This window comes from Taudactylus pleione, unplaced genomic scaffold, assembly GCF_031769625.1.
Source record: "Taudactylus pleione unplaced genomic scaffold, aTauple2 ptg000275l, whole genome shotgun sequence".
Classification (NCBI taxonomy): Eukaryota; Metazoa; Chordata; class Amphibia; order Anura; family Myobatrachidae; genus Taudactylus; species Taudactylus pleione.
In genome coordinates, this window is record NW_028284677.1 from 4,512,449 (window position 1) to 4,535,769 (window position 23,321).

Genomic DNA, 23,321 nt, shown 5'->3' on the forward strand with positions numbered 1-23,321 from the left:
GCACAATTAGGCTAAATGGGAGACACTTCCGGTATCGGTACACACCAAGTGACATAAAAAATGGTTGGTAGGGTACCAGAAGGATATTGTACCAAGGTATTACAACCAGAAACTTGTATGAGTCAAATGGGAGAACCTGAAATAGGATCACTTGCGTGGGAAATGTGTGTGACGATAATGATGTTTACTATTCCTTATGTTCTCCCTGATGATGTATATTTTATATGTGGTAGAAAAGCGTATAAATGTCTCTCTCCGAGTTCCGAAGGTTTGTGTTACCTGGGAAGAGTACTCCCAGAGGTTATGACCCTTACACATGATGAAATGCTAGGTATTCATAAAAACACACCATCACCATATCTTCACACACAGTATGAACACCATGACAAGAGAAACATGATACCTGGTGATGTACATAAAGCCACACAATTGACTAGTGAAACAACTGGCTTTCAAGTTTTAGTTGCATTGGAACCCACCAGGATAGCTCGGGGTACACTAAATTTCAGATATATTCAAGATCTTGCTAAATTAATAGATAATATCACTGAGATGTATTATGACACGTTTAGGTACACAGATAAGGAGTTACAGGCTTTTAAGAAAGAACTGGTGCAACACAGATTAGTATTAAATTATTTAACAGCTGTCACTGGAGAGTATTGTGTAACTTTGGCAACCCAATTTGGTGTAAAGTGTTGCACATACATCACAAATAATACTAGTGACCCCAAGGAGGTGACCGACTGGAAGATGGACGAAATTCTGCAGTTAAAATGGGAATTTCGGAAGAACCATAATGCTTCAGTGGCTTTAGTAGAGGAGAAAGTAGAGGAATGGGTTTCTTGGTTGAACCCAGTGAAATGGTTCTCCGGTCTAGGAGAGTGGGTCCAGGAAATAGTTGCTAGCATAGGTAAACTCCTGATCCTCATATTGGTTGTCATCATAGTAATTGGCTTATGTCTCAAATGTGTTCCTACTGTGTTGAAGTGTGGAAAATGAAAAGATAAGATAAATCCAAGGAATGAAATTATGATGGAGGTTAGTAGTAACAATATGAATACTGAGGTAAATGAAGGACTGCACTACAACCCTGAACTAGAATGTATCATCAGATAATGTATACATTTAGACATGCATGAAATGTATTATGAAATGTTATTTTAAATATCTTAAATAATGTAAGTCCCTATCCCCTTCAAGACTTCCTTTATAGGTTAGATGCATCCCCACATCTTTCCCATGATCTTCCAAGATCTGCGGTGTGCGTATAAGGGTAGTTTTATGTCCCTCCCAGAGACACGTTATTGATGGTTTAAGAACCACCTAGTGCCATCCCATAATATAACATTAAATAATATGTCATAGTGTAAGCCTAAATTCAATTTTTTTAAATCAAGAGTGTGATAAAATGTTGTCGGCTATCAAAGGGTGGACTGTCTAAGCAGGATAATTGGCTGAGACAGAATCTGTTAAAATTAAAAATCTGCACGACGCCATTTTGTGAATGGCAACAAGACGCCATTTTGCGAATGGCCGCCCAGCGCCATTTAGCGAATCTCACACAATACCAGTACATACGGCAATGTTATTATTTAGCATTGTGCGATTCCAATGCAATAGAACAATGTTAAAAGTCCTCATTATATAAATACATACATTTACTAAAACATATAACATGAACAATCCTCTAAAACACGTACCACGTTGTGTACTCCACAAACACGTAGACGCACAATGCTAACTAGCGTCTGTTCTTTATATCCTTACACTTACACATTGCACACTTACATAGGAAGGTTTCCTAGCATTAAGGTTAATATCCAAGGTTTTATTCATTATTAATTATGCAATAAAGCGACTGTATTTAAGATCTCAGGTTTAGTACATGATAAGCAGACCGTGTTTGGTGCCATTCTGAACCACTATTTGCAGATTTCCGGTTCCATCGGTGAGGAAATCGCAACATGCGTCTGCAAATTATGGATCATATAGAGTTAGGTATCGAAATGTACTCTGTAATGTAGCCATTTTAGACTTGTTCTTCGGCGGGAAAACTGACACAAAGAACTGTTGGAGGCTGAACTATAACAATACAAACTGACCTATGAACATCGTAACAGATGAACCAATGGGATTATGCCAACTTGTTCAATTGTATTGCCTATCTCTGCAAGGGTTTATATGCAAGCACCCTGGATCTGTTAGTTAGTCATCTTTCTTTGCTGTTGACGGAGGTTTCATAGTTGATGCCGGGAATCTGGATTCAGAGCGCATGTAATCCAGCACTACTAAAACATACTGGTGGCCTCGAGCCAACATTCCTAGGGGCCCAACCATATCCATGCAGACTCGTTCAAAGGGCACCTGTATCAGTGGAACAAATAAAGTTTGCCTGTGCATTCTTTTTTTGGAAATTGTTATTTATCAACAAATGGACTATAGATGCAACTAGTCCTACATATATATTACTTTGACCTGGCAATTGTGCAATTTTTCCCTATTATACCTACAGCCGTACATTACTTGATTGCCCAATCTTGTCTGATCTTGGAAGCTAAACTGTATTTGGCCTGGTCAGTACCTGGTAGGGTGACCTCCAGGGAATACCAGGTGCTGTAGTTCAAAATATACATTTTGGGAGTGTTTTTGCATACGGCCAAGCAATATAAATATGTTAATTTCTTTTATATATTATCAATCAAATATACCCAGTTTCTGAGTGTGTAATGTATTAACAATTCGCCGTCAGATTTCATTATGCTTTATGAAGTCTGTTTTTTATGATGGAGTTATACCATCTGATTTTTTGAATAAACTATAAGGTACTTTATTATTTTTATAGCTGCTAATAAAAGTTATGTTTTAATTTAACAATAATTAGTATTTAAGAGTGCCCCACACAATAGCCCTACTTTCTTCTCTTTTGCTGTTCAGTGGTACTAGAACAAGATGTGCCCGGTATGAGGGTTTAGGGCAGGTTCTCTGGCAAACGGGGCAAGCCTGGCAATACTTTTTTACAGCCCTTGCTAATAGCTAAGGATTTCCTAAGTAGCCCCAAATGAAACTAGGCGCTTCAATAATTGGTCTGTGTGAAAACCACAAAATGCAGCTCACCAGAGTATAAAGGCTAACCTATTTGTACAAGAAAAAACAAGAAGAAAACTAGGAGCGCATAATGTCAATTGGAAATATAAAATATTTTATTTATTAAATCGTAAAATAGTGAATTAGTATGTAAACATTCCACTAAATAGCAAATGCTTCATGTTCGTATATGTAAAGACATAAATACTAAGGACATTTAGATGACTGCGCCAGAACACATATATAGCATACTATCGCCACAGATAAAAATCAAATAGCAAACATAATCATGATATCAACAGAATTGATGGTAAGCCTGTAGCAAACTAGTATCAGTGCAGCAGTCTTAGTTGATTAGTAGCAAAAAAATAGCAGGAAGTTAGTAAAGCAATACAACTTAATTGTAGTAATCTAGTATCCAGACAGCCGTATTAATAAAGGAATTGTTGTAAAATGATGTCGGGAAAATTAATTAATAGCAGCATTTCATTCAAATAGTCTGCCACCTAAAAAAATAAATACTGTGCAAATACTAGTGGGTGAAGTAGCACTCTATTCAAATAGTCAGTCCGATAGGCTTGAAAAAAAAATAAGAGTTATGGTATAACATACCTTTGTTAACTTTTTCTTCTTGGTCCATAGGGTCCACAGAAATTACCTTGGGTATGTGGTTAGAGTGATCCAGGCACCAGTTACAAACTTTAGCTCCCAGGATGCACTGGGCCCTCCTCCATATATACCCCGCCCCTGGCTACAGTTATTTAGTTTGTTACCAAGCCCAAGCCAGGAGAAGGAAAAGATAAGAAGGAAGAACAATTGTACCTCAGAAACACCGTCTCTTAAGAGGAGGGAATCATAGAAATAAAAAAGAAAAAGATTACCCCATAACACCAGGTGCGTTAGGGTGGGTGTCCTGTGGACCCTATGGACCTCGAAGAAAAAAAAGAGTTAAAAGGTATTTTATACCAGAACTCTATTCTTTTTCGGGGTCCATAGGATCCACAACAATTACCTTGGGGATGTCCCAAAGCAGTTCCCTTAAGGGTGGGGACGCTCCTGTGTTTCAGTAGAAAGGAGAATCCTACGCCCAAAAGGAAGCACCCTGTGAGACAAATGTGTGGATGGAAGACCACGTGGCTGCCTTGCACAATTGTTCAGCAGAGGCACCACGATGAAACACCCGTGATGGTCCCACGGATCGAGTAGAATCTGCTGTCACTGTGTTTGGAACAGAGATGCTTCACCCCTATAAAGACCTGAAGACTGGTAGGCTGGAACCACAATTTCTTCATTTATATGGAAGCGGGATACAACCTTAGGAAGTTAACCTACCCTGGTACGAAGAACAGCTCTATCCTGATGAAAATCCAAAAAGGGAGAGCGACAAGAAAGAGCTGCCAAATCAGAGACCCTACGGGCAGAGGAGATAGTCAGAAGAAAAACGCTCTTCGCTGTCAACCACCTAATGTCTTCTGATTTCAGGGGTTCGAATTGAGGAGTCTGCAGAGCCCTGAGAACCAGAGACAAATCCCACGGAGCTACCGAAGTGACAATGGGAGGCAGAACCCTCAGAACACCCTGAAAAAACGTCCAAACATCAGGCAGCGGGGCGATCCTTTGCTCAAACCAAACTGAGGGCCTGATTCAGAGACGGACGCTCTGAAAGAGTGCTCGCTCTGAATCAGGGCGTTTATTTTTTTTTGGAGCGGCTTCCTGGCCGCTCGCATAGCTGTGGGTGACAACCCACAGCTATAGCGAGCGGCCAGGTTGATGGTCGCGATGGTCAAGACCATCGCAACCATCGGGCTTGCGACGAGACCCTTGTAGTAGGGTCTCGTGGCAGCAAGCCCCAGAGACCTTCTGGCTCTAATAGAGCCGGGAAGCTCTCCCACTGGTGATGTCAGTGGGGCCACCCACAAATGGCAAGCATTCGCTTGGGAACGCCTCCATTTGGGAAGCCACCCCCCTGCCCCTTTGGTGCGAGACCTGGAGCGACGGAGCACCCGTCGCTAGCCGGGTCTCACGCATGCGCACGACGGGACCAGCTCCATCGTGCGCATGCCCAGTGGGCAAACATCGACCTGGTTGCGAGCGCTCAGCGCTTGCGACCGGGTCTGAATCCGACCCTGAGTGTACAGATGTCCAAACCCTCAGAGTGGTCAGGCGGAGACCACGTTCTAAACCAGCCTGAAGGAAAGCACTCGGGAGATCCTAAACACTCCAGGATCATATTTTCCATGTTTACACCACTTAAAAAACGAGGACCAAACTCTGTAATAAATGCGGGCCAAGAAAGATTTCCGCTCCCTAAGCATCGTCTGAATTACAGAATTAGTAAAACCTTTGGCTCTTAAGAAGGAAGATTCAAGAGCCACGTCATCAAAGACAGACAAGGAAGGTCCAGATGCAGACAGGGACCCTGTGTTAACAGGTCCAGCCTTAGAGGAAGAGGCCATGGGGTGTCTATGGAGAGACTCTGACGGTCGGTAAACCAATGACGTCTAGCCCAAGCAAGAGCTGTAAGTATTACTGTGCCGCACTCCTGCTTGAATTTCCCGATGACCCTTGGGAGGAGGGAGATTGAAGGAAAGAGATACGCTAGCTTGAAGACCCACTTCACTGCTAGAGCATCCCCAAAATCGGCTGAGGGATCCCTCTAAAAGGTGTGACGACCCATCACTATGCACCATCGGCGGAGGCTGGCATCGATAGTGAGGAGCACCCAATCTGGAATCCAGGAGGGCGACCTCTGTTCCGATGAGTTGTCTGCAGTCACCATGAGAGGGAGAGCCGAACTTCTGGCAAGATGAGGATCGTTAGAGACCTAACCAGATGATACTGACCATCCCACCGAGACAGATTTCATCGCTGCAGGGGCCTGGAAAGGCACTGGACATATACCACCATGTTCTAAGGTGGGTACCATGGATCCCAGAACCTGTATTGCGGAGTGAACTGACACGCTTTGATTGTGGAGCAATTTGCGCACTGGCAATTGTAATGCAGCAATCTTGTCCCTCTGTAGAAAGTTCCTTTGTATCAGGGAATCCTAGTAGCTCCCCCAGATGTACCATCTGATGTATTGGAGAAAAAAAAAAAAGAGCATTTCTAATTTACTCTCCAGCCATGCCCCCATAGGCAGACAATGGTCAGCCAGATTCTGTGCCAATATCTGGAGGTAGCCAAGTAAGCATGGCAGTATAGTGACTCCTAAGAAGAGTAGCCATGATTGCCATTATCTTGGTAAACCCCTGAGGGGCTTGTGGACAGACCAAAGGGCAATGGTAATGTTGCTGATGAACAGCAAACCTCAGAAACCCCTGGCAATAGGTACATGCAAATATGCATCCTGTATGCCCAGGGCCATGAAATCCCCAAGGTTCCATTGCCAGCATAATTGACCTTAGGGTGTACATACGGAACTTGGGCACTTGGACCAACCTGTTGAGAGATTTCCAAATCAGAATAGAGCGATGAGACTCCTATAGTTTCTGAATCAAACATCAATCTGAGTAATATCCTTCCTTGTTAACCAAAGGAACCGGGATTATCACCCTTGAATTTAGAAGCCCAGAAGAAAAATCCCCTGTAGGGAGGGGGAGTTCCCACCTAATGCACTAGTCTCCTTGGAACAGTTTCACCATAAACTCAGTGATCTGTACAGATTGAGGTAATCCAGCCTAAATCACCTTCTGGTGTCTAATTGGAGCACTTCTCATACAAAAAGGCAACAATGTAATGTGACCACCTTCACAAATATCTAGTAAATGTTATAGCTGACAGTTTTTTCAGAAACATAAAGGCAGTATAACACACAGCAAAACTTAATGCATTTAAGCAATATATTTGCAATAGGTTCTTAAAAAACATAAACAGCTTAGGGCCGTATTCAATTAGCGGCAAAAAGCAGTTTTCAGTGATAAAGTATTGCGAGTGACGTCATTTTGCCATGCGAAAAGTTCAGCCGTTGCGGAAACTCAATGCAATGGAACCGGCGAAAAAGTTTCGATCTATGAATAGGTGTAGAAAAAAAAGTGCAGAATTGGGGTTTTGGGGTACAAATTTTGGAAACCCCCCCTGCACCCTTGGGACAGTCCCCCAAAGGTAATCCGTCATAAAATGTTTAAAAAAGACTTTAGATCACCCCAAAAAAATACTTTCATTTTGGGGTCGAAAAAGTTGAAAGTTGGGGGACAACTTTAAAAACGAGCTAAATAAACTGCAGGGGGTCCCCAAGTATGCCCCAGGTGTTTAAAGTTTGCATGTGGTTGTGTCTGGTGGATATTTTACGTTTTTACAAACTTCACTTTAGCGACTTTAAAATATGCTAGCAACCATTTTCGTGTCCCACAAATTCGAAGGGGCTACTTATTTTCTGGTAAAAAAACCTGTTAAATGCTATTCTTCACCACTTGTGCAAAGACACTAAATAGCACCAATTGAGCGCATTTAAGCACCCCACATACCTTCAGCAGGCCTATTCAGGGGTATCTATAGTGATCCCCAATGTCAGTGCATCTTTTGGGGGGTGTCAGGCTGATTTCCCAAAATCTGACAGCACTTTTTCTAATTGAATATGGGGATAAGCCGGTATGAGCACGATACTTTTTCGCATGGAAAACCAGTGATGTCGGCTAAAAGTCCAGCATGCGAAAACTACGGGACCTTTCGCGTCTAATTGAATATGCCCCTTAGTAGGATATTGAGCTTCTGTATAACCGGGCCACCAAAGGAGAGGTCTACAGTTTCATGATCTGGGAAAAAGAAGCCCAAGGGGGTTCCTGCCCAGGAGCTGGTGGGCTGAACTAATGTGGTGACTCCTTGTAACAGTGACCACATAATCTATTCTGTATGAAATCCTGAGGGGACAACCCACCTGACAGGCCATACATGAAACCAGCACAGGGGCTTTCACCTCCCACTTCTCGTTTTCTTTGGACATAATATCCCTAATGTTAAGCAAAGTAATATAATACAATGTGATAGTGTTTCACACCAAAATTAACCCACACCCCTGTAGCAGGGGGATTATGAGGAGAAACAGCAATGATAGTTATAACTGACAATTATGCAGGAATACAAAAGGCAGTATAACACACAGCAGATTTACACAAGTCACATACAATGCAAAAAATAATAAAAAATCTATATCTATTCTATATATATACATATATATACATACATATATATATACATACATATACATACATATACATACATATATATACATACATATATATACATATATATATATATATATATATATATATACATACATATATATATACATACATATATATATATATATACATACATATATATATATACATACATACATATATATATATACATATATATATACATATACATACATATACATACACATACATATACATATACATACATATACATACATATATACATACATATATACATACATACATACATATATATATGTATATATATATATATATATATATATATACACACACACACACACACACACACACAACAAGCTTTTAGTCAACTACAAACAGCACACAAGGCTAAGTAGGATATCGAGCTCTGTATTACCAGCCCATTCAAGTAGACTTTTACAGGGAGACTAACCAAGCCTCCTGAGAAAATATTTGCAAGTAACCTACAACAAGTGTAGGGTTAACAATGCCAAGTGACCCCCGTCACAGAAAAAAAATAAAAGTGAAGCACTCTCTAACCCAGTGATTCCCAACCTCTGTCTTCAAGGCACACTAACAGTCCTGGTTTTAGTGACATCCATGCTTAAGCACATATGGTTAAATCAAAATAACTAAGGTACTAATTAAATCACCTGTGCTCAACTATGGAAATCCTTAAAACCTGGACTGCTAGTGTACCTTGAGGACCGTGGTTGGGAACCCATGCTCTAACCCTTTACACTGACAGTTCGGGGATTAGGAAGAAACAAAAAGTAAAAACTTTTTCAACAGTAGCATAAATCACATAAAATCTTTGCAAAGGGAAATTAATCAATTACCTAAACACATCAGTTTGGTAGGATCTACCTGCATATATCATGTTTGCAAATAGGCACTAAATCATGGTCATATTGGTAGGATATAAGTGCAATGCATACAAATAGGCAGTGAATCACAAGCAACAAAAGGTGGTAAGAATCCGGTGCTATATACTTTCCTAGGAAAAAGGTATAGTCAGAGAGAGACCAAATCTCCCCTCAACCAGCATCAGCTGAGCATCCCTAATTAATTAGGAGAGAGGGGGAAGGGCAGCCAGTCTTCACAAGTATATGTGAAGTACAATTTAACCCCTACAGTCCTGCAGCTGGGGGTTAATTGAAGCACTTCCCTTAAGGTGCCTATCCATTAAGTGACCTGAAAGTCTGAACATCTAGCGTTCAGACCTTCAGGTCACCAAGGTGCGGTGCCCGCACCGAACAACGTTCACTGAACATCATTCAGTGCAGGAGCCCAACCTCCTATCTCTGAACATGCCGAACCTGACGAGCGTCTTCAGATTGACGGGCATCTTCAGTAGATAGTCGGGATCGGCAAGGATGCAGCATGCACGCGCATAACTGGTCCTTGCCGGCTATCCATTACCCAACTTTGTGAACAATGCGAACAAAACCTCTTGGTTTTGGTCGGATCGTTCACAAAGTTGGGTAATGGATAGGCCCCTTTAGTCATAAAAAGGCAACAATGTAATGTGACCACCTTCACAAATATCTAGTAAATGTGAAGTCCAGTTATAAAACTGACAGTTTTTTTCAGAAAAATAAAGGCAGTATAACAGCAAAACTTAATGCATTTAAGCAATATATTTGCAATAGGCTCTTAAATCAACTACAAAAAGCACAAACAGCTTAGTAGGATATTCAGCTCTGTATAACCTGGCCACCAAAGGAGAGGTACACAGGGAGACTGCAATGACAGTGTTTGACTAGCTAACAGTTCATTTGGCATTGCATTTTGTACCAGCTGCTAATAGCATAGTTCTTTTCCTGGGAGACCCAGGTAGAGTACATTGCAGTAGTCCAAGCACGAGGACACAATGATTATAAGGGGTAACAGAAATTATGGTCAATATACAGTCCAATATCAGACACATTAAAACAAGTCATGGTCACAAACAAATGATCATTTAGCAACAAGCCATGTCAAAAACATTTGTTGACATTCTGATGATTACACAAAAGGAATGTTAACACAACCTGTTGCTCAGGCCCTAAACAATAAAAGCATTGCAAAGCCTGAGGGAGAGATGGGGTCATTGTAATGCTTTGCTCTGAGAATCTGTTTGTTTAGGACCATCTCCAAGATGTAGAATGCAGGTAAAACTGGTTTCTTGCCCTCGGCTCAAACATTTCTAGATGTAAATAGGTTTATGTGCAGATTTTTTTTTATTAAAGTTACATTACCTTCTTTTTCTTCAAGCTTTCTAATCTGCTTTTGAACTGGTTGTATGTTCAGATATAGCCTGTGACTGTTGCTAAGCAACTGTAAAAGGTGTTGTGACCTGAATGCACTGCCAGTGTAGTAAACCAGCTTACGTGCAGAGGGCAGACCATCTGGTTGAATCTCAAACTTCTTTCCCTTGGGGGAAAAAAAAACAATAAAAAAATAAAAAAAAGAGTAATTAAAAACAACATGTAATAACAGACAGTCATGCATGGAGAGTGCTATATTATGTAACAGGGAATTTTTAATTAAAACATTTGCATTTACAGTTTTTGTTTTATTCAAGTTAGCATAAAAAAGGAGAGTAAAATGTACCCTTGCTAACTCTTTCTTCAACGTCCATAGGGTCCACAAGGAGACAATGAGGTGTAGGTGGTACTTGGAGGACCGGACACCAACAGCAAACTTTTTTCTATCTCAGGATGCCCCGGTCCTTCCCCCTACACCTCGCCCACAGCCTGAAAGCAACTCAGTTTTGTAAATAATTCCAATGCAGGAGCAGGATAGGAAAGAAGGAAGCCTGGTGCACTGAAGAATCACACTCTCACACAGAGAAGGAAACAAGTGACCAAGAGAAAAAACCCATAGAAGCCAGGTGCATTAGGACAGGTGCTCTGTAGACCCTACGGACTTCGATGAAAGAAAGTTAACAGTGGCAAACGCAGGATTTCTAGAGGGGGGTTTCCAAATGGTTGATTTTAGAGCGAGTGTGGCCAGTCCATGAAGAGAACAGAATTAGTACTTAAACAGCTTTAATATGCGTCAAACAATGTGTATTGTTTGTCATAATTCCAGTATATACAGAATCACAGTAAGTCATTTGATGCGGCAGTAAGCCATCTTGCCTGAGCTGAATGGTTTTATTTTAGATGTGGGCTCCATTCCAGAGTATAAGAGCAAGTCTGGGAGTCTGGAGGAGCAGCAGAAGAACCTAGCACTGCCCTGGACATATATGTAGATATTGGGCACTATAGCAGTGCATCCCTAACAGTGCATGTTTTCCAGATCTCCTAGTTGGTGCACAGGTTATTTATTACTGGCTGATACATGTTAAAAGATCCACTGGTGGTGCTAATTATTTCATTTGTGATACTGAGAAGTACATGTAGCACTAGTAAAATTCTATTCTATTACTATTTTTACTGTGGTCATGGTATGTGCTGGGGAGGGGGGTTTCTAGGCAGACGGAACCCACACCTGCATTTGCCTATGGTTAACAAGGGTAAGTTTTACCATAACTCTCCTTTTCTTCTTCAGGGTCCATAGGTCTCCACAGGGAGACAATGGGGATGTCCCAAAGCAGTTGTCAGATTTGGGGAAATCAGCCCGACACCCCCCAAAAGATGCAGTGACATTGGGGATCACTATAGATACCCCCGAATAGGCCTGCTGAAGGTATTTGGGGTGCTTAAATGCTCTGAATTGGTGCTATTTAGCATCTTTGCACAAGTGGTGAGGAATAGCATTTAGCAGGTTTTTTTTTACCAAATAATAAGTAGCCCCTGCAATTTGGGGGACACGAAAATGGTTGCTAGCATATTTTAAAGTCCCTAAAGTGAAGTTTGTAAAAACTTTAAAATTCCACCTGCCACAACCAATTGCACACTTAAAAACACCTGGGGCATACTTGGGGATCCCCCTGGAGATTTGTCAATGGTTCTCCATGCACTTCATGAAACTCCATTTGAACCCCTGGATTCAGTAGACCTCAAGCTCACTGCAAAGACTTTCTTAGTTTTCTTCTTCTGGCTATAGCATCTGCCCATAGGTTATCGGATTTAGGGGCGCTCTCCTGTCGCTCCCCATTTCCGAGCTTTCACCAGGACAGGGCTGTTCTTCAAATGCGCCCTGGCTTCCTTCCCAAGGTGGTCAGCCTTAATGAGGAAATTGTGGTTCCGGCCTTTCAATTACCAGACCTCTTGGCAGGTGAGGCCTCTTTGGATGTGGTCCGTGTCTGAAGATCTACGTGGACCATACTAGTTCCTTCAGGAAATCGGGCTCCCTATTTGTCCTATAAGAATTCCACAAGAAGGGATGGCCAGCTAACAAAGACTCTGGCCAGATGGCTTTGCATGACTATCTCACAGGCTTACACACAGTGCCGGCTACAGTATCTGCTCATTCTACTCGCTTTGTGGATTACTCGTGGGCAGCTCATCGAAGAAGAAAAAGTCTTTGCAGTGAGCCATTTGAGGTCTACTGACTCCAGAGGTTCAAATGGAGGTTCCTGAAGTGCATGGAGAACCACTGACAAATCCCACGGAACCACAGGAGGGACAAAGGGAGCTTGTATATGGAGAAAACCCTAAAGGAAGGTGTGAACATCCGGCAGAGGAGCAATTCTGCGCTGGAACCAGATGGACAGAGCAGAGACGTGCACTTTCAGAGAGGCTAGGCGGAGTCCAAGATCCAATCCAGCTTGAAGAAAGGCAAGGATTCTAGAAACCCCAAAAACCTGAGTGTAATAGTTTCTAGTAGCACAACACTGGAAATATGTATGCCACATCCAGTGATAAATCCTGGCAGAGTCCGGTTTACACGCTCTGAGCATGGTCTGGACCACACAGCTAGAAAACCCTTTAGACCATAGGAGGGATGTCTCAAGAGCCAAGCCATTAAAAGATAAATGGGCCAGGTCTGGATGTAGACAGGGACGCTGAGAAAACAGGTCTGGTCGTAGAGGGAGTTGGAGAGGAGCATGTATGGAGAGACTTTGAAGATCGGAGTACCAATGGTGTCTGTACCAAGCCGGAGCTACCAACAGGACAGTGCCCCCTTCTTGCTTGACCTTCCAAAAAACCTGTGGAAGGGAGACTGGAGGAAAGACGTATGCCAAATGGAAGGTCCACCTCACAGATAATGCATCCACAAAGGCTGCGTCGGGGTCCCTTGTCCTGCCCCCGTAGACTGGAAGCTTGTGGTTGTGTCATGAAGCCATGAGGTCCACGTCCAGTAGACCCAATTTGTCCACCAGGAGCTGAAAGACTTCTGGATATAGAGACCACTAACCTGCATTCACGTCGTGACGGCTGAGGAAATCTGCTTCCCAATTGAGAACCCCATGGGATGAACACTGGTCTCCCATGGATATGCCCTCTCATTCCTGAGGCGGCCCCACCAGCAGTTCTTTTGCACAGGACCTCCATCGGACCCAAGCAAAGCCCTGCTCCTCCAGGCGGCCATTCAGTCCTTGCTGCTCTCGGGGGTATTAATTCCGGTCCCCTCATCACAACGAGGGACGGGTTATTATTCTAACCTTTTCTTGGTTCAGAAGCCCAACGGGTCTCATCGGCCTATCCTCAACCTCAGGTCTCTGAACAAGTTTATCAGGGTGCCCAGGTTTCACATGGAAACCCTAGGCTTTATTGAGCATAGGGACTTTATGGTGTGTCTGGACATTTAGGATGCTTAGCTACATGTACCAATAGTGCCCTCTCATCAGCAGTATCTCCGGTTTGCTGTCCTACAGCAACATTACCAATTTCAAGTACTGCCTATTGGGCCTTCTACAGCTCCTCGGGTCTTTACCAAGATCATGGCAGTTGGGTGAACTGAAGAAGTCGGTCTCCCACCCTGGAAGCCCCCAGGAAGAGGCCCACCCCGTCATGCTGAAGGCTTGTCTTCAGATTTGGTAGGCGGACGTCTAGTAGCCCAGGCCTGTTTGGTCCTAGGTGTGGAGGCCTTTGTGGATATCGAATGCCATGGAAAGGACTGACCTTTAGCTTTTCCCTGGGGATGAAAGGACCGAAAGGATGACATCCGAGGCTTCGCAGGAGATGCAGAGAGCAAGAATGCCATCTTAGAAGCTGCCAAGGTAGTCACATTCTTGTCCAATTCTGAGCCAAACAGGATCTCCCCAGAGTAAGGTAGAGACTCCAAAGCCTTTATAGAGTCAGAGTCTTTCTTCCATGAGCAAAGCCAAATGATACGACTGGTTACCATGGAAGTAGCAGATGCCTTGGAAGCTAGGAGACCAGAATCCAAAGCCGCTTCTCCTAAATAGGAGGCTGCATCCCTAATGTGAGAGATGTAGGACGCTGTTCCTCAAAGCATCACAGGGAAATGTATCTTCTAGGGCCTCTGCCCAACTCTCAATGGCTTTTGCCACCCAGGCTTTAGCCCTGGCAGGATGAGTAATAGCGCCTGTAAGAGAGTATATAGACTTCAGGCAAGCTTCAATCCTTCTATCTGTAATCTCCTTTAAGGAGGTTGCTGTATGGATAGGTACGGTAGCGTTCTTAACTAGGTGTGTCACGTGGAAATCCACTGCAGGGGGAACTTCCCATTTAGTGCAATCAGTACCTGGAAGAGGGTAAAAAGAAATCAAGCATTTAGGGCAGCTGAAACCTTTTACTTGGCATATTCCATCAGAGTGAGGAAACTCTGGCAAAACTACCTTTAGACTCTCTCTTTTGCCTTAGGAGTGGGTGGTTTTTCTATTTGAAGAATAGATTTTACAGCTCTCACAAGTGCAGGTATATTCAAATTTAGAGGGGGGCTTCTCCTCTCCCGATGGGGAGTCAGAGAGGTCTGCGTCTTATGCCTCCCCAGATGATAACGCTGATAGCTGGGTGGACAGGGAAGCTAACACAGCCCGCTTAGTAGGTTTACTAGATAAGGGTCTCTCCTTTTGCAACATTTGTTGACAGGTTGTAGAGGTAGCTGCCAGACTCTGCACTGAGGTAGAAAGTTCATCTACCCATGGGGGAGGCAAAGGATTTGCAGGGAATACCTGCTGTGGCCATCCCATAGGGGGAGCTACCACAGGGACTGCTAGATAGTCTGCAATGTTTGCCAACAACTGCGGAAAAGAAGCCCAGGGGGGTCCTGAGGAGAGGATGCAGGAGCTGATGGGCCAGGTGCCATATAACAAGATGCACATAGATAATCTAGAATGAGGTCCTCTGAAGCTAAGCCTGCTAAACAGTACTTACAAGAAACAAGAGTGGGAGCAGCAGGCTGCTTGTTGTTCTTGCTTTTGCTAGACATAGCTACAAGGATAATATAGCACACAATCTGGCACAGTGCAGTGAGCAACCCAGATATTTGTACAATATGGCACAGTATAGTGTGCAACACAGATATACAGTATATGCAACCCTCACAAATACAGGTAGATGTGAGGTACAGTGAACCCCCTATACATCAGTATTCCAGGGTTATAATGAAAGAAAGGGAAAGGTATAAGCTGACAGTTGAGAAAAATAGACAGCAGCATTAACACAAGCCACATACAATGCAGAGCATATGAGTTAACTGCAGTAGGCACTAAACTACACAGACTGCAGTGGCTGGTAGGAAATAGCGCTGTATAACCTGGCTCCTGGGAGAGGTATACAGGGAGACCGGACCCAGCATTCCCGGAGACTGTTGCAGAAAATGGCTGCCGTGAGTCTCTGAGGGGGCGAAGGGTGAGGGAGGGAGGAGCAGCTCGGGGACGGTAAGACCACAGTGGAATGGGGCCCTGAGCTGGGGGAGGAGCCGAAGGGAGAGGACCTTCACATGGCACTGAATTCCAGCCAAGGACCATCCCCAGGGTATCACACGATTTTGATTTAGCTGCAGTGTGCTGGAGGGCAAATTCCTTTTTACTGTAGTTCAGTGTAAACCCTGCCCTTTACAAGCACCTGTAGTATGTCATTAAGCTGATTGAGCAACTACCATATTTTTTGCTTGCAACTACTAATCAGCCTGCTCTCAGACTGAAAGGCCCAACACCTGGGTGGTCCGGACCGCCTGAATTTAAATTTAATTTATGTACGCACAGAAACAAACAGATCACAGGTGCACAACTCCAAATTACTAATTATATAGAAATACATTTACAATCAAATTTTGCAAGCAATAGAGGTTTTTAGCATAATCTTGGCCAAGGTTATGGGCCTATCTACCCACCATATCCAGGTAACCCCTTTAGGGTAGGCCCCTAACATACTAGGGTTAAAATCCAGAGTGCAGGACACCTCCAAACTAGACCAGCTGAGCCGCCCCAGGGCACCGCCATAATAGGAAAAGTGAAGTGTAAAAGAGATAGTTAATAGCAGCCACAGCTGCATATAAAGATTGATGTACGCGGCTGTTCAGTCAGGAAATTGCCCGCCCCTGAGTGGGACAAGCTAATTTGTATCCCTGCCTTGTTAAATTGTTATGAACAGTGTCATTGCAAGCAATAGCATGTAGACCGGCAGTTTACACACGCAATGACATCACACCGTGCCACCACTCTGTCTGTGGTGTGCTGTTCCCAAGAAAAGGAGCAATGAAGGAGCTGCCTCATCTGTGCATTGCAACCCACCAGTGAGTGAGAGAGATACACACAGACACAGCTGCCTGTCCCTGACTGAGGTGGACGCAAATTTATAGTTTGCCGGGGGGTGCGGCACACGGTGCTGAACACCCTAGCACCGGCTCTGCTAGTACAGTATGCAGAGTACTCTGTGATAGCACAGACAGGTATTGGCATGCAGAGCAATATCATACAGCAGGGAAACCAGCACAATGTGTAGTAATGACAAGGTATACTCAGCTTCCTGCAGAGGCTCAGAAAGGAGTATCTTACCCCCTCCATTATCACTGTTCAGCATAAGCAGGAAATTATGCTTTCAGCATCGGGGGAGGGGAGCCACAAGAAATACACTGGCAAGTTGGCATCCATCATAATTGGACAGCGCAGCATCCTCTAAAAAGCTGACAGCGCTAGCCGGCAGTGGGTCCAGGCAGTCCCCCGAGCTGGTACTCTACTGAGCCGCCGATATTTCATACCCTACAGCAGTGGTTCCCCCAGGGGTGCCTCGGGACACTTGCAGGGGTGCCTCAGGTTGGTGATCCAGCACCAAATCAAATTCTTTATGGTCAAACAGAAGCAGAACCTGTCCACAACTATATAACCAAACCTAAAGATTACAGGTCAGCACAATTTACTTCACTTTACTATTTTACTACATTTGTTTCTGAATTTCTCAATAACAAACGTTTGGCTCAGGGGTGCTGTGAAAACAATGCTGATACACTAGGGAGCCGTGATTCAAAAGAGTTTGGGAACCACTGCCCTAGAGACTTTATATTGAGACTTGATATGAAGTCCACTATCTAATATAGAACATAATTCTTCTCAGTTTGTTTTAAATGTGAAGGTTAACTCACAAATAACTATAAATGCAACTACATGCAAAATATAATTCAATTATCTAAAAGGTTCAACAAAGGAAAATAACAGTCAGAACTAGAATTACAATGCCAGAGAAATGGTAACATTATATCTAAAGGGATTATAGGGGACTAAACAGCTATATAAATTTAATTATTAAATTGAAATGTATGTTTATGTATGAACACTTTAACTGACAGACGCTCTAATCAGACTACCTACTTAAATGTATATACTGCACAAAAATAAAAATACACCCTACAAGGAATATACTGTAACTATTTTGAATTAAGTATTAAGATTAATTTCAGTTGGCTACTTGTTTTAACAGTATCAAATCGCACAATACATTTTATATCACTAAGGAGGTTTAATAATAAAAAGAACGTGTGTGGTTCTGCTGGTACCTCAAAACAAGGGGGTCAGGAGGAGCGTGTTTCCTCCAGTCAAGGCTCAATAGGCACTCCTCCGACCCCTGATGAATCCCTAGTGCCGGTTAGCATGAAGGAATGCCACGGAGCGGAACCACCTTCTCTGGTGGGACGGAGAGGAGGGACAAGTGGAAGAAAGGGGGTGGCTGTATATAGAGAACGGTGGTAGGGGGTATAGTAAAAAGCTTGACCATGGTGGATAAATTATAGAATTAGGTGGGGGACAGATATAATGGGAGGAGAAATAGAAGACACAAGCAAAGCAAAGAAAGGAGGAAACACAAAGGCCAGACAAACAGAGATGATACAAAGACATACTGGGGCCTGGAGGGACATGGAGACCCACATTAGTGAGAGGCGTCATTGGTCAGGAGGTGATCCCCAAACACCCACCCACTCAGCTGTCGTAAGGCTGCCCCCGTCGGCGGGCAGAGGAGACAATAGTTGAATAAAAACTTAAATGTTTGACATATTTTGCTGGTCGGGAGAGGCAGGCCCTAGGCGGTCTCCTCTAACGCCTTGTGGTAAATCCGGCCCTTGTCCTACCATGCATGCGCGGCCATCACACAAAATGTCAGGGGTACAGAGAAAGAGTAACAAACTTGAAGGCAAACTTTAAATTAGATAAAAGTGATAAACCATATCTTGTTAAAGATTCACAAGAAAGGGAATAAGAAATTAATTGTATGTACCTTAAGGATTATTTTCAAGTAACATCTGTAAGGACAGTAGGTCTAGATTGATCAGTAAGGAATGTTGCTGAAAATAAGTAGCTATGCCCTGATGTAGACTGTACAATTTACAGCACCACTATTTCAAATCATCACATGCTTTAGAGTTTGTAAACTGAAGGTATCATACAGTATACTGAACCCAGAAAAGATACCAAAAATTAAAAGAATAAGAAAAATACATAGAAATGTGAACATCCTCAATTAAATTGTGGAGTGCTTTAAATTGTTTATGATTTTAAATGTAAAGATAAGTGCATGTAAAAATTGCAGAAGGTAGATTTCAGACAAGTGTTGAAATATTTCAGTTTAATCCTATGTGTTTGGGGACGTCCATACAATGTAATACAGTAGTTACATTTTAAAAGAAATTGATTTTGAATCAGATGCTGAGGTTTTGCTTATTGTGTGTCTGAGATCTGACAATCTCCCTTTAAGACATTCTGAAGGGAGGGGGAGTGAGTGTTCAGAAGAAGTTGAAATTTCAGCAGTTTGTGCAGAAAATAATTAGCTTGCAATGCAAACGACCTTCAAAATGAAAATGTCTGCTGATTTGAACGTAAAAAATACATAAATTAAAGTGTATATTCAATGATATTTAAATGTGATGTTAGGAAGATATTCAAATATTTGAAGTATGACAATTGTTCACAAAAGGTTCAGTAAAAAATCTCTGTGTATGCAAAGTTTTGTTTTACTGATATTTTTTCTCTGTAAAGAGGAGTAACATTCCACAGGCCAGCAAGCACATCACAATGGTTTTTACTTTTAATATGAGCCTTTGTTTTGTTGCAAAAAGTGTTTTTATTTTTTTTTGCTATTGACCTTTATTCTAATGATACTAGTGATGTATGGTTATGGTATTACGGGGACAGTGTAGGTAATTCTGTCCACCTCCACCTTAATCCTGTACAAGGACTTATAAGGTTATTGTTATTTACATATATATGTTACCCACAGTGAGTAAATTGGATTGTAACATTGAAGTGTTTACAACAAGTGTTGAAATGTAACAATTATTGAGAAGGTAACATTAATAACATAAGGTCCTCATCTCAGTAAACCTATGTGTATGTGTATTAGAATAGAACACAGATAGCCAAACAATCATAGGAAGATACTGTAGCCCTCAGAATCATCTACCTCTTAATATGACCAGTCAGAATCCCGCAATATATTGTATCTATCTGGGGCTGCTAAAGATGTTATTCAGTTCAAATTAATCTCACCAGAACATTGGACCTCCTCTGTAGTCCCGGCCACTGGCCTGGATGGTCAAAAACAGTATTTACAAAAGACAAATCCATTGCAGATTATTGCAAATAATGGTGTAATAGTCTCTGATGACGGCCCACTTAATCTGCTAGGGGCAAATCTATTCTCAGCATTAAAATGCCACAATAGAATATTGAGATGGGGAAGTGACTTTAGCTCATTAATGTTGAAAGTCTATACTGAAATGATATGTTATGGACACAGGGTAAAATAGATATAAGGCTACTGCCCATTTAAATTACACTTAAAGATAATATGTGTGGCCAGTTAAACAATACCCTTTAAGATAAGATCAGTAACCAAATAGGTAGAAGGTTACAGGTTTAATACACTAACGGTACCTAATCTGCACACCTTGTTGAATGGCATACCACCCACCTCATAGATTTTACTGCCTTTTAGTCCCTAATAAAAAAAGCAGTATGTTTAGTTTAAACTGCCACAAGGGTGTGCTGCAAATTCTAATGTTAAGATTGGCTGTTTGCCAGTGCAGTCATAATCATTATACGATATGTGGACGATTTAGTGTTGATTCAGAGCAAAATTGTTTGCATGAAACAATAGTATTACTGAGTATTCTGCACAAGTAAAACAAAATGATAAAGTATTTAAAGATAAATTGCAACTTTTGTAAAATGCAAACAAGGGATTGATACAGGATCCCCTTGCATTAACATATGAATAAATTGAAGTTTGTCATGTTGTAAAACTAAATATTATTAATGCATCAGCATTAGTTTTATCGGATTATAGTATGCTGTTTATACTGTTTGGTCATGAGTCTAACTCATGTTCATGGGGTCCTTGAACAATCACTTGGTCACATGGAAACTCTTGTCACTTAAGACACTGTTAAGTGCTGACATAATGTTGGAATACCCCTTAGCCCTTATACTAATGGTTGAATCCTGCTTTTGCAGGTTTCAAAAGATGGGAGAGAATAGTGATAAAATATACAAGTAAATAGTGAGTTTGTCAAGGAGGACACTGAAAATATAGCCTTTTTATTTTCCTGATCATGATTGTATTGAACTAATGAAGCAGGAATCATTGTCCTTATTTAACTCTTCAAATGTTTCTTTTGAAGATGGAGTTCCATACACAAGATATGTTGGCTACGTCAGAGCACTGTCTACTGCATTCTAGTTATCCCAAAGGCTTGTAGTGATAAAAATGAGGGTACACTTGAGAGACTACACCTGTAGCTGAAGAGAATAGACTGGTAGACCAGGCCGCACGTGTTGCTGCCATAAGTCACTGCTCCCAAAGGCAACCCACTTATTTGGTAGATCCCGCCCCCAAGTTTGACTTGAGTACCCTCGCAAAGCTCCAGGTACAAGCTCCAGAGGCTGAGAAAAGCAAAGCTAGGAGCTAAAGATAAATGGTGAGTGGGGGGAAGGTCAACGTTTAGGTCTACCAAAAACATTTTACCCAGTTATGGCCCAGATAATATATGGTGAGGTGCATTTGGGGAAGGATACAAGGGTGGCTATCACCAACCATAATTGGATAGCTCCGGGTTTTGCACAGACACCACAGTCCTTTGTAACAGGATGCCTAATATGTGCATTGAACAATCCGGGTAAGACTGTCCCAACCCCTTTGAAAAGTACTCCCCAGACTCAGTGTTTCTTACAGAGGATACTAATTGATTTTATACCACTGCCCAAATGTTCTGATGTGATGTCCTCTTGTATGAGCCTCATCAGTCACTAGTCCGGAGGGTAGGCGTGTTGGAGGGCAGATACAAAGACAATGGCTAAGATAATTAAGAAAATTATTTTCTCCAGTGTGTTATCATGATTAAGGTCAACTGCAGATATGGTGTACTATGTATCAATTTTACAGAAACAATTAACTAAAATACATAGTCAGGCGTTTTCTTCTATTCCAGTCCTTTATCTTGATCCATGTATCCACTATTTAAAACCAGGAAACTGAATGATAATTTTGAAATATACCAGGAAGACTATTGAGCCCAGATTTGAAAGCTTATTCCAAATCCTGATGAATATTTATTTCAGTGAAAATTAATGGGAAGGACACCTGAATATATGCCTCCGATTGCAAAGTCTTCTTCCAAGGGGAGTTGGAGCAATTTGATATTATGAATAGATACATGTTCCTAGGCCCCAAGCCTGACAAAGGCTTGTGGAAATGTATATTTTACTTTGCTTTATTATAAGTTTTATTTTAGCTTTAAAACTTTGAGTTATCACATTAAGCTGAGTAATTGCACATATATTAGAATATCAAGAGATGAAGCAGTAACAATATCTAGACTCAGGGTATAGTATGTTCACCATATAGAAGCTTTAGCCAAATTATTTGATAATGTTACAAATGAAATATTTGATGTACTTAAGATGATCTCTAATGAATTGCAATTTAAAGTAAAGGTTATGGGACAGTTTAGACTGATCCTCAAGTACCTTACAGTAGCTTTATAAGATATGTGTCTTATAGTGAGACTAGCCTGCTGTAATGTATACAGCTGATAACTTTTCTGACCTAATACATGGACATGTGAAGAACATCAAGGAACTGAAAGACCAGTCTAGCAAAACATAGTGAATGGTTTTCCTAATTAAACCCAGCTAAATGGTCTAATGAATTTAGTAGACGGATATCAGGAATTCTTTCAATTATTGATAAAGGTTTAGCTTTGTTTGTAATAATTTAGATTGCTATAAAAGTTGCAATTTTTCTGATTAAGAAGTTACTTACACTTGACTGTTGTTTCTCCAAGGAAAATACTCTAAGGGCCTGATTCAGAGCCGGATGCTCTGAACGAGCACCTGCTCTGAATCAGGACATGTTTTTTTTTTGCGAAGCGGCCTCTTGGACGCTCGCATAGCTGTGGGTTACCACCCACAGCTTATGCGAGCGTCCATGATGATGGTCGCGATGGTCAAGACCATCGCGACCATCGGGCTTGCGACGAGACCCTTGCGGTAGGGTCTCGTTGACCGCAAGCCCTGGAGTGATTTTGGCTCAATCAGAGCCAAAATCACTCCCACTGACATCACTAGTGATGTCAGTGGGGCCGGACCCAGACGGTAGTCGTTTCCATGGGAACGCCTCCGTCTGGGCAGCCACGTCCCCGGCACGCCCACCAAATGGGGCGTGCTGTCACTCACCATCGACAGCACGCCCCCTTTGGTGCGAGACCCATAACGACGACTTCCCCGTC

The 23,321-nt window shown here is 42.2% G+C and overlaps 1 protein-coding gene across 5 annotated transcripts in view; it reads right to left on the reverse strand.

Annotated features, from left to right (window-relative positions):
• The window catches only part of LOC148513638 (FERM domain-containing protein 6-like), a 160,967-nt gene that overhangs the window by 22,891 nt on the left and 114,755 nt on the right, over positions 1 to 23,321 (reverse strand). For 4 of the 5 annotated variants that reach the window (XM_088481615.1, XM_088481618.1, XM_088481613.1 and 1 more), the window contains one exon: positions 10,505 to 10,679. In XM_088481615.1, the coding sequence (XP_088337741.1) occupies positions 10,505 to 10,679 (175 nt within the window). The remainder of the gene's footprint in view (positions 1 to 10,504; positions 10,680 to 23,321) is intronic. The other variant, XM_088481614.1, reaches the window with a different exon arrangement.